Genomic DNA, 12,787 nt, shown 5'->3' with positions numbered 1-12,787 from the left:
TTCTTGTTAAGTGTTTCAAAGATCTACAGTCCGTATTGCAGACAAAGTTAGTAGGTACAAACATTAAAGTGATTGTCTCTTACATCAGTGTATATTTACATATAATTTAATTACCAAATTGAATACAGATGTCAATATAATTTCCTCATTGTTAACAGAAATTCCAAAGTTCATTCATTAACATGGTGTACCATCCTTGTACATTTAACATAATGTTTTATACCCAATCCTATTCAAATATGTTTCATCCAAACAGTAAAGCGTTCAAAATATTACTTACCAATTTTAGCCATAACTAAGACTTGTCGCAGGCTACTCTTCATTTATGTGTTTGGCCCACTGGAAGTGCAGAGAGGTCTTGATTTTTGCAGGTTCTGCCTTGACTTAGGTAGGGGCGTACCTTTCTGGTAGCCACGGTGTTGCCGACGGAGGAACTCCAAAAGCAGTCCGTGCTCTCCAGAAGGAGTCCCAGAGGAAAAAAAACAAAAGGGAAAAACTTCTAAGCAGGAACTCCCTGGAACAAAAAAGAAGCAAAAAGGTAAGTCTTTCCAACAGGAAAATAATATTGAAAAAAGCTGGAACAGGCGAGGAAAAATATAACTACGAAAAAAGTAGCAGGAGCGAAGATCACCACCAAAGGAAGTGTTGCAGCGCAAGGAGAACAAGAATCACTCACCTTATATACCCAAGAAAAGGAAATGACCAACAGGAAGTAGAAAGTCACTATATTGGATTGTGAACAAACATAGGAACATATAGAGAAAAGACACCATGTTGAAAGGGTTCTTAAGGCATGCAGGGAGAAAGAAGGCATGCTGGGAAGAAGAAAGAACATGGCAGCTGGAGAAGTACATAAATACAGGAGGAAAGGAAGAAAAAGAAAAAAAGGATAGGCTCATGAGGTAAGTGAGAGGTGTGGGGGGAGGTTTCCAGGAAAATAGAGAGGGCGCGCCGCGCACACAACTCGCCATGGCCCCATGCCCTATTTGGGGTCTCGAGAAAAATAGAGTATAGCAGGGGCGTGGCACGCGGGCCACCACAGATCCCTGTCGCGCCCTGAGCCGAATGCTCGGCTTGCACCACGGTCATCCGCGGCGTGACAAAAAGTCCTATAAGGGTTGTTTGGGTACTGTGTTGATTAAGGTAGTATTGTTTTGCTACATATCATGGTGATGCTAGTGATATGACCTTAGCTACTGTGTAGCAGTGGAATTTTACATAAGTAGGCTGGTAGCCCTCCACACCGGTGATAGAGATAAAAAAAGGTCTGGTCACAACTACAGATTCAGAAAACACGGCACACTCCACCACTGGTCAGCATGCTAAACCTATTACAGTAGTCCACTACCTAACTAATGAGAGCACACCTATGTGCAACTGCACCCCCAAGGACTAGCGCAGGTCCAGGAACTCTCATGTGAAAGGACAATCCTTGGCATTTGCACACATGCGTGTGAGTGTGAGGCTGGGATCAGAATTTAAAAAAACAGTATACAAAAGATACTCATAGTTGGGCACTCCGGACAGGGGAACATAACTTGTCAGCCATGCAGGAGCCATTCCTGTCCCAACAGGGCGGTGGAATGGGGGAATGACACCAAATGTGGCAGAAAGCTACATCTTGGCCCAGAAATTGAGCAAAAGATATGATCTGGTTTACTGCCACCACAGCAACAAGGATGTGGCTGCAGTAATTTTGGGACTCAGGGGCTCAGTCCCTGCCCTGTAAAAAGTATAAAAGAAATATAGGATGGCAGATGGGGATATCTTGCCACCTAAACCTGATGGAGAAGTATCCCAGAGGGACTCCTTCCCAGGATCAAAAATTTTATTTTTTTCCAATGGGACCATGAAGCCACGGTCCAGTTCTAATCTTCTCATGGTGGACCAGGGCGGGGCTGTTTTTTAAATTCTTTTTTTAGCGAAGGGTGCATGCACCTACCCTCTATAAGCCATTAGTAGGCCACATGAACCTCCGCTCATTTCACATTCACTGCTTTTTTAATATGGGGAGGGGGTGTGTAGCCCCCCTCCCAAAGCCTTTTTGTGTAATTTTGTTTCAAGCAGTTGAACTTTATTATTATATTTGTTAGTATACTTCTGGAATTACAGTTTAGTCCCATGTTACTCCTGATGAGTTAAGCTATGTTAGAGCTCACTAAAGTAAAAGTTCTACTACTATAAGTTGACCTGTATCTACCTTCCCACATTCAAGGCAGTCCACATAACTGTCTTTTCTACTGATGCAGGTTTTAGGAACAGACACCAGAACAGAAATTCTTGAAGCACACCTTAGTGTCCCCCAAACACAATTTTCTGTAAGGTACATCAACCGTGGTGCATTGCATCTGGATTGCAAGTTAAACAAAATTAAAGTTTACAAAAATCTGATGGTCCTCTCATACATGTCAGCAATATTTTTCAGGGGTGAGCCTCAAAATGATAATGATTAGTATGCTTCAATTTCTATAAATGTACCTTTACAATGTTGTTTTTGTAGTTATGTAGCTATCATTACATAGGAGAGAGTCTCATAGACAGATTTGAGTTGGCAATGTCTGAATATAGACCATATAGACCATGACACTGTGATACTTTCATCAAGAGGATGCATCATAGGACCAAATAGGGTGCTGAGCAGATTAAACCATACAAGAGGCTTCAAGCAGGAGTCATAGGAACAAAGTAGGGGTTTCATGTAGGAAAGTGCCCCTTTTTTACATGGTCACCCGCACTTTTTACCTGGTACATGATATAATTTTGACTGAACGTGCACTGGGTTTCTGCTATCCAGGTCCCCAGTGATAGATATCTTTCCCTAAAACTAAGCAATTGTTCCCCAATTGGTAAATACCTTTGGCCCCCTATAAGTCCCTAGTAACTGGTACCCTTGGTACATGGGGCATGGGTACCAATGAAGGGTCCCCTAAGGGTTGTAGCATGTATTGTGCCATTGTCAGGCAATCCTCCCCTAGCACATAGAGGTTGCTATTGCAGGCTTTGTGTCTTGGTGCGACTAAAAGTGAAAACAGAACATGGCAAACAGCCTATGGGGGTCATTACGACCCTGGCGGCCGGTGGTACCGCCAACAGGCTGGCGGTGTTCCGCCAGCAATTATGACCGTGGCACTATAGCCACGGCCATACCGCCGACCCCTCCAACATACCACCAGGCTTCCCCCTGGTGGTCATAATCCCCAGGGCAGCGGTGCAAGCACCGCTGCCCTGGGGATTATGAGTCCCTGACCGCCAGCCTGTCCATGGCGGTAAACACCGCCATGGAACGACTGGCAGTAAGGACACTTGGGGTGCGCCTGGGGGCCCCTGCACTGCCCATGCACTTGGCATGGGCAGTGCAGGGGCCCCAGGCATAGCCCTGTCGAGCATTTCACTGCCCGAATTTCGGGCAGTGAAATGTGTGACGGGTGCTACTGCACCCGCTGCACATCAGCATTGCCACCGGCTCTATTACGAGCCGGCAGCAATGTTGATGTGACATTTCCGCTGGGCCAGCGGATGGTAACACTGTTACCGTCCGCTGGCCCAGCGGAAATGTCATAATAGGGAGCCAGGAATACCCCTGGCAATGGCGGGATTCTGTCTCCCGCAGCCTCAGCGGTCTTTTTCCAAGACCGCCGAGGTTGTAATGACCCCCTATGTGTCCTGTCCCCTAACACTGCATGCTTTATAGGTAAGTCACCCCTACAGCAGGCCTTACAGCCCTAAGGCAGGTTGAATTCTATTACATGTGAGGACATATATACAAGAGCAGAAATGCCCCTGTTATATCTTTGTCGATTCTTAGACATAGTGAGTGAAAAGGAAAACAATTTTAGGTACATGTGCTGGACACTGGTCACTACAAGGTCCCCATCTACATGATGGCTTCACTGAAAATAGGGATGTTTGGTATCAAATACCTCATATCAATAAACCATCACTGATGCCGGTGACAGATTTATTATACATGCATCCAGAGGGCACGCTAGAGGTGCCTCTGAAAACCTACCAACTACCAGTGTGCGGACTAATTAGTTTTAGCCAGCCTGCCACCACCAGACACAATTCTCACCCCCAAAAGTGAGAGCCTTTGCTTTCAGGTGGTCAGATACACAGCCCGCTCTGGGAGAGGTGCTTACACACTCCACCCAACAAGATGACTGTGAATCTGTATTCCAAGGAAGGGGGCTTCAAAGAAGCACACCACCTTTGGTATGCAGATGTGGCTTCAACTAAGGAGAAATGCCGCCCCGCCTCCACCCACTGGCCCATTTGGCACATGGACAGGTGGTAAATCTAGTGTTCAGAGAGTTGTGTGTCCACCCCTGACGTCAGTCCGACCCCTAGGGTGCACTGCCTGACGTGACACAACAATTAGAAATCTACCATTTTGGTGCAGATTTCGGAACCCTGGGACAGGGTTATGCCCACTTCCCACAGGAAATGGTCATATTGCTCGTGTAGTGACCCCAGGGTAAGTAGCCCATCGGCTGCTATCCTTCACTCCCCAAAATACCACTAAATTCAGTATTTAGGGGAGACCCTGGTACCAGGAAATCTGATTCCTGCTGACCTACAAAGTAGGACATTCAAAAGCCACAAACGCAAAGCCCGAGGAAAAAGCACCTGACTTGACTGCAGCCCTGTAAGGCTGTCTCCTGTTCCTGCTGATTTGCTCCTAAGTTTACTCATCCTGCAAGCTTCTGTGCCTCCAAAAGCCCGGGAGGACTGCCTGCCTTCAACAAAGACCCAGGAACTCCAGTGGGGTAGTGGAGCTACTTCCCTGCTCTTGCAGGCACCCGAAGAAACCTGAGAAGACTTCAGACTGCAAAAACCTAACACTGAAAAGCACCACTGCACCCGTACCACCTAACTGGAGTTGTAGTGGGGCAATGGTGCCAACGTGATCCCCAAGCCCTACAGAGACAGAGCCCACTTTGGACTTGCCCACTGTGGACTCAACCGATGCCACCTGCAGCCTCTAATCACAGGCCCCCTCAACCTCGAGTGCTCCCGGTGAAGAAACCCCGATGCCTCACGGCACCTCCGCACCCATCACCTCTGGCTCATGGAGAAGAGGACCTAAGATGGTGTCATGTTACCAAGCATCTCTAGACTTGAACCCAGCTGTTTGTTCTCCTCGACTAAACCCCCTGTCCAAACCTGCTGCCTCTTGTCAACTGGACAGATCCTCATTGACTAACTTTGGGCACCCGATGCCATACTACACCTCTGCACCCAGCTGCCCAGTGTGACCTGTTGGTGTGGTCCTGATCCTTGTCCAATACTTACCATAGGTCCAGGAGACTGGTCCTGTAAATCGTTGTACTATACCTGAATGCAGTACTTGTTTTTCTCTCAATAGGATAACATTACCGCTTCTGCGAAATACATTGTCGACTTTTGAAACCTGAAAATATTTTTCTTGCAAAATTTACTTACCTGATTGTATTGATTCTGGTGCCTAAACATATATAAAGATAAATGTTATTTTTGTAAAATGGTGTGGATCTCCTTCTTGAGTAGTATGTCACATTTATTGATTGTCTGTGTATTTGAAGATGTCTAACGCTCCTCTCTGATAAGCCTAAGACTGCTTGACCACGCTACTCCTTAAAAGAGAACCTTGGGATTGCTAAAGCAAGCCCAGTCCAATAGTAAGGGATCCCTGGACTCTTTGCACAATAATTCTCATTTTGATATATCATATAAAGAGCTAGCTTTTTATACACTGCACTCTTGATGAAAGTGGGATGCTGAGGTCAGCCTGCCTGTGACTACCTGTAACTATGAACCTGAGGTGCCAAGGGATTTTCCAGTTCCTTAAAATTGACTGGTGTCCAAAACCTGGTATCAGTACATTGCATGAGAGATTGCATGGTGTGCTTGCATAATATAATTTTAAGGCCACTGCAAACAAAAACACTGGAATTGAAAATTATTTAAGTTGGTCCTGATGAAAGCTGGATGACTGATTGGTGATTAAAAACAAGCGTTTGCAATGCAACGGGTCTCTCATTTGTTCGAGTTAGAGCTATTAGCGCTATATACTCCTAACCGGGCTTTTCTTGCTGCATAAATTGAACATTAAAAGTAAAACAGTTTCACATAAGCGCCACAGCCGCCATGAGCATCAGCGTGAAGAGACACACAAAAGGAAAAACAAGTTTGCTTGCAGTCAAACTTATCGGCAAAAGTGCAATTAGCCGTGTAACAGGGGCAATAGCCAAGGCGGTAACAAAACCACCCCAAGGAGGGACAAACACAAGCTATTTACCAATTTCATCAAAGGATTTTTGAAGGGCAAACCCATGAACGAGTGGTAGTGATGGACGTGATGTGGGCATTTTTAAAAGCCCAGATACATACCAACATGTTGGAAAAGCAGCGCTTGTGCACTGCTATGCTCGACCTAACTAGCTGAAGCACGTTGACCTCGGGATCCAAAAGTCATTAACCTCTCCATACATGTCCAGCTCTAACCTCTAAACGTGCCAAGAGTGCCCTTTTAATAAACTGAAAGATAACAAAATTGTCTCTCAAGGGTGTTTTTTGAGTCCACCCAATGCTGAATCATGCCACATAGAAATATGTGGGTGAGAGTCAGCTACAAAAATCAGGAGTAATTTCCACTTCTTTGCAATAATCAATGAGTCTGGGGGTTTCCTCTCTTTCTAATGTGGTATAGATCCTTTGGGAAAATTAGGTAATTGACCACGCTCATTGTCCTCACTCTCTTCCTTTGTTGTTTGATATTTGCACATGGCACCTATAAAATAATTTGTCACTATATTATGCATTTTTTATTGTCGCCAAACGTATTTCAATAAATAACATTTTGTTCCACAAACTAAAAGAACACTAACATCTGCTAATGGCCACAAATGTCAAGACTGGTCTGCCAACTCTGTTTACATGTTATGCCCACTACCTCAGACTAACTGAAGTACTGCTAATCAACTCAAAACTCTTTAGTTAGAACACCTGCTGATTTTAATATTATTTTTCTCTGTATATTTATGAACTAATTGTCTTTACGCTTTAGACCAAACACAACTCAGAAATACAGATTCAGCTTACGTGCTAAAAACAAAAATGCAAACCGAGATTTATAGAACAAGCATTAACACAGCCAATTGGTTTGGATTGAATATAGTAACACGTGCAGTGTAAGCATTTTACAAACAGACAGGTAACGGAAGGCATACTGTATTGAAGATTTTCCAGTGTAAAGTAGGTTCTGATGCAATTCAGTGCAAGCACACAAGTAAAAGTGGAATTACACACCCAACAGCCAATAGCATTAGGTGAGAGATGCGTACCCTACAGGGCTAAGCCAAGACCTGATCAACAGTCTCAAACCATGACTTAAAGAGGTTGGTTGAAGAAAGCTAATAGTTGACAGGGGAGGTCCCAAAGCCCACTCCACCTGTGTTTAATACAATAGGTAAGTTTCATAGCTACTGTGTCAACACTCATACCTAAAAAGGCAAGCAAGCCTTTATTCGACCATGTTTAGTGAGCTGTATACCGATAATTAAATACAATGTTTCTTGATTAAAAGCACTTCATGAACACCACTATGGCAGACTAAGTAATTTGATATTTAGAAGTCGTGGTGGACATACAAAGGAAAAGCGAAAACCATAAAGCACTGCAGCTGCATGCACACGCTCTTCAGAGATGTGAATCGAGTCCCTGTCTGATTAAGGTTAAAATGTGTGTTTTTTCTATATCAATGAGTATGCCCTTTGTATTGTGTTTTCATTTATGTTGAGGCCTACTGTGAAAATGAGGTCCAAAGAAAGGAAGAGGCAATTACCTGTATCATCTTTTCAAAGGACGAACACAGGCACTTTCAGACAGGTACCATAGAATACATACAGGCACACCCTGATCTATGCGTTTATGCCTGAGATAGGGCTGTGATGCCACGGTAACGCCTACAGGGGAGTGCATCTATGGCTCCACATCCTAGGCCGTCTCCACTCTATGCGGTAATGGGATGAAGCGCGAGTCTGGTGCCTGACAATGCACCTCAGCTTCTCGTTTGTCTGCAACACAGATCACCCGTCTCCAGGGCAACACATCAAGAAAGGTCTGTGAACACGCAAACCACCACAAGTCCATGGAACACTTCAGCGTATCCAGACACCACAAACTGCAGAACATGCAGAACTGTTTGTGCAACAAATCAGACATACTTCACCAGGTCTGCCCGCTGATTCGCTGCCCAGGTGTTCCCTTAAGTACAGACTTGTATTTACTGATAATCAGGCGCATGTCTGTTAAGTTATTGAATGTAAATGAATAAACGTCCAATTATAGTCACAAAAGAAAGACAACAGACAGGACAATTTAATATATTGAGTACTATTTAAGCTTTTAGGCATTTCAGCTCTTCGATCATTTTTTTAAGAGTAAATTGTGATTGTTCAGCTCCTCTTCACGTTGAAACTAAAAGCGTTAACAGGAGTTTGACAGCTCCGTGAGCTTGCCGCTGAATATGGATTCCCTGACTTCTGGAACAATAGACAAACATATTGCAGGTACACCTGAGCCTGGGAGAGTTGGCATTGCACTTACCCTTAACTGTGGAACCGACAATATTTGTTTTAAATTCTTGTCGTATGTATCCTCCTTAGGAATATTACCATCGCTTTACAACTGCATAAAACGCAACAAATATAGAAAGAGTGCAAGATTGCGCACAAGTTTTTCAGTAAAAGGTTGATTTCTATCACCAATATTTAGAAATCTCGGGGCCATTCCACACTGCTGGGAACTCAGCTTTGTGAAGCAGTGACCATGCTACAACCATAAGTTCGGTTAATAGTGGGGATATGTACATTTATAGATGTGCAGGGGGGTAAGTCAGTGGATGGATGGACAGAATGACAGACGACTGGAAGGAAGGACAGTCAGAAGAACAGACTGATGGATTTATTAATGGATGGATGGTAGACGGATGGATAGGCAGGCGTGTAAAAGGAGGTGGGTGAAAAAATAAAATGCTAGCAATTAACTGACCTATCAACCATGTATGCATTAACTGAGCAAAATAAATCGAACTGATCATGATATTTGAAGCAGTGAACGGTCTTATTGTCGTTGGCAGATATAAAGCTGCCTTTTATGAAAACAGTTTCAAATGCTCTCGTAAAGAATATTTTTTTCAGTGGAATTTCCCAAAATTACTACAAAAAGCGACAGAGATGTTGTGTTCAACCAGACAGCGTGCGCCATTTCTCCTGGTTCATTTCGGCCCTATTTTGCTACCTGTTAACCTACAGTTTTCGGTGGCGTTGGTTTCTGTCCTATGTTTACAGAGAGAAACCGTCCGAGGCAGTGATTTCCATTTGTTGGGAGAGGAAAGGCGGTGTACTGCTCTATTCAAGGCCGCTGGTCCCTTGCCTACATATCTTAAGGTGCACAGACCAATACCACGAAAAAGTCTCTGCCTTCTACTGTTGGAGGGATTATATCCATTGATGTTCCTTCAGAGTTTTAAGTCACATTTTCATATGATGGAAACTCCTGCAGCCCCAGCGCTCAATATGCCATTCAGACGAGAAGCTGGAAAATAGGCAGTCGGCGCTGTGTCTGATATATTTGTCGACGTGTCGCTCTGCGAGAGAGGATGCCCAGCTTGTGGAATAATATGCATTTCTTTTAGCAGAGGATTTCCCCGTGTTTCCCATTTTGTGCCTGTCTGTCGTTGCTGATAAATGTCCTTTTTAGAGGTGGGCACGCTAGCGATTAGGCGCGGGTGCACGGCTGCCTCTGAGCCCAGTATGGATGTATAAAGCATCCCTTTGTCTACAGCGCTGTCTATTTATAGCGAGGCAGGCAGTGGCAAAGGCGCTCCTCCAGGCTTCATCTTCTACAAACAGTTTTCACAGACAGCAGAGAGATAAATTTAGCACTCAAGGATTCTTAAAGAGACAGGGCCTGGCTGATGCAGTTTCTCACCCTCCTCGTACTCTGTTTACGCCATTAGCATCATCCTCCCATCTTGTGGGCTTTTCCTCCTAGTCTGCGTCTAGCCATAAAACTCAATGTCATTTGAGTTGTTTATCGTTCCGTAATTTTGATTTATCATTCTGAAATTCATTTCCATAACTGAATGTTGCCCAGTGCCAAGACTCACGACAGGCGAAGCCTCGTGTAGGTCACAATGAATCCCCAACCCCAGAACATTAGTGATAATTACACCTGCCCATCCACATATGTGGGACTTAATCGAAGCCAGAGAACAAGAAGAATTGAGGTGACATTTTCTTAAAGTAAGGGCTGTGAGTGTGGACGCAGTTGTCTCCTTTTCCTTAAGGATACTTTAAGGTTGCTTAAATTGTTCTTCACTATGGAAATTGCATTCAATTTGACCACTGTATTGTAGTATTAAATGCAGAATTACATTGTTCATTCAACGCAAGTTTCTTAGCATATTTATTTTTATCGATACCGATGCCCCTGGTGCAAAGACAAAACATTGCACAACGGGTGTTTGGTGCATGTGATAGGTTGAGTGTAGGGAAGGCCTTGTGGACAACCCCTATTGAGTGGGGCTAAAGGTTGTGAACACTGGGGGGTGGGCGCCCATGGCACACTCCTTGTGCCAACCCCTACTGCGCACAACCGTGCATAGCATGGGGTGGCTAGCTGCAGGGGAGTTGACACACTGCTAAGCCACAGGCCAGACCTGGAGCCATCTCCACTGGAAATGGCTAAAGGCCGTGCAAAGCAACGGCTGGGAATGAAATGCATTATTAAACTAGCACTGGCAAAGCAAATAGGCCTTGCCTTTTTGCAATGTTGGGTCAGCCAAAACCTTTTGCTGCTGATATGCAGCATGGGCAAAAAGAAAAGCTGTTCAACAATGCTATAAGGCAACTCATGCCCTGGTGTAACTAACTCGTGCCTTGCCATGCACTGCTAATTACCTCAAATATTACGTCTTCATGACATGTTCTGTGACACCATTCATGCTATTAATGCACTATCTGAAATTACTTAATTTAAAGCAACATTATGCACGGTGGGCCCCTCAGCACATATAATTGTCGACATAGTCCATCTCTGCATTGAAAGTGAAACAAGTTGGTATTTATATAATGGTTTGACCAATAGAGATGACTGTAAAGGTTCTTGTTTTAATACCAACATGGATGATCTAATTGGTATCAGGCTGGTCGGACCTGCATAAAGTTAGTACGAGAATACTGTAAAGGTGTACACGAGAAGTGGTTAGGACTGTGGCTGAGAGAAACATAAAGAGAGAAAGTGCAGCTGTTGAAGAATGTGGTGAGAACAAATCAACTAGGAAATAGCATGAAAACAAGCAACCGATTAAACGATCAAATCGGAGTCAGGTCAATAGTATAATAATACTATACAAATATAACAAATAAAATAACTACATAGACACATATAAATACATATTACCGCTGATATCTCTGTATTCACGCCCGGTGCCAACATAACTATTTTCTTAATGTTATTGTATTCTGTTGGTATAGTGATTGAGTAGATGAAGGTAGCTTCATGTATAGCGTACAGTAGAATAAAGCAATTCTCTTGTAAAGGGATCGTGCTTGTTTAAGTTCCTCCCACAAGTGCATTTTGTTTTTTTGAACATGGCGGAAAGACAGTGGAGCATGATGCCAGAATAGTCACAGGGTATACGGGCACATTGATTTCACACATGTTCCTCCATTGATAAAACGCTGTGGCTAGGTATAAAATGTGTAAGAACTCAGGGCTCGGTAATCAGCTGGATATTTAATTAACATACACTATAAAACAGATCTAAATGCTGAAATTTAGACTTTTTTTTTGTTTTTTTCAATGGAAACGGCATGTGGTCTCTTACTTGAGAAGACCTGGTCTTTCTTGCTTCTATTCTTGCGCGCTCGGCCAGCGGAATGCAATGCATCACACACATACAAACACACAATAAATGAAACGCACACTCCCCTGCCTCTTGCTTTTCTTCTGATCCAGCTTCTTTGTGGCCTTGCTCTCCTGGCGTTTCCCTCCGCCCTCCTTCTATGAATATAAAAAAAAAAGCTTTTGCTGAAGTGAGTCACGAAAGATTTAAGCCGTGCGGCAGCAAGAGAGCTCCCTTCCTCCTCCCTTTTAGCTTCTCCTTCACCCCCACCCAGCCACTTCTCTCAGGTTGCTATAGAAACAGTGGCCCCTCTTGCTGCCGACTTTGATTTCTTCCTTTTATTTTTCATCTTTCAGAATCACGACAACAGCAGCTTGTATGATGGACCTGCGAAGATACCCTCTGGACCAACAGAACTGCACGCTGGAAATTGAGAGTTGTGGGTATTCATTGTTTATTCAGCTCACACCATCCCTTTATCTATGTGTACCATGTGTGTATTAGGGGAGAGGTGACGTGGGGAGAGACGTAGACGTGCCAACCGTTTAACATTCATGTATTCTGTTGCATTTCGTGGCACGCGATTTCCTTTTAAGGCGAAGTATGTTGGGAGAAGCGAGATTTCGGTACAACACACCCAACTCTCATTGTGTAGAGCACATAGACGAAGAGGTGATGTCACCAAACGGAGCTCCGAAGCGCCTGGTAAATTGAGAAACAAAACGATTCATAGTCATCGCCAAATGAGATATGTTCAAGTAAGGCCGCTAACTCCATTTCAGGAAACAAAGATGTCCATTATACAGGACAGGACACTGTAGAAATGTAAACAAACGATGACGGCACAGAAGCCATTACATGCAGAACACATATGGGTAGCTGTTACTGGGCAGGAGC

General features: G+C 44.1%; 1 protein-coding gene across 2 annotated transcripts in view; it reads left to right on the top strand.

Moving 5' to 3' along the window:
* The window catches only part of LOC138265741 (gamma-aminobutyric acid receptor subunit beta-4), a 603,058-nt gene that overhangs the window by 470,676 nt on the left and 119,595 nt on the right, over positions 1 to 12,787 (top strand). For both annotated transcript variants that reach the window (XM_069213752.1, XM_069213744.1), the window contains exon 5: positions 12,247 to 12,329. In XM_069213752.1, coding sequence (XP_069069853.1) covers positions 12,247 to 12,329 — 83 coding nt within the window. The remainder of the gene's footprint in view (positions 1 to 12,246; positions 12,330 to 12,787) is intronic.

This window comes from Pleurodeles waltl, chromosome 2_1 (assembly GCF_031143425.1).
Source record: "Pleurodeles waltl isolate 20211129_DDA chromosome 2_1, aPleWal1.hap1.20221129, whole genome shotgun sequence".
NCBI classification, from domain to species: Eukaryota; Metazoa; Chordata; class Amphibia; order Caudata; family Salamandridae; genus Pleurodeles; species Pleurodeles waltl.
This window is presented reverse-complemented; position numbering and strand designations above follow the sequence as displayed.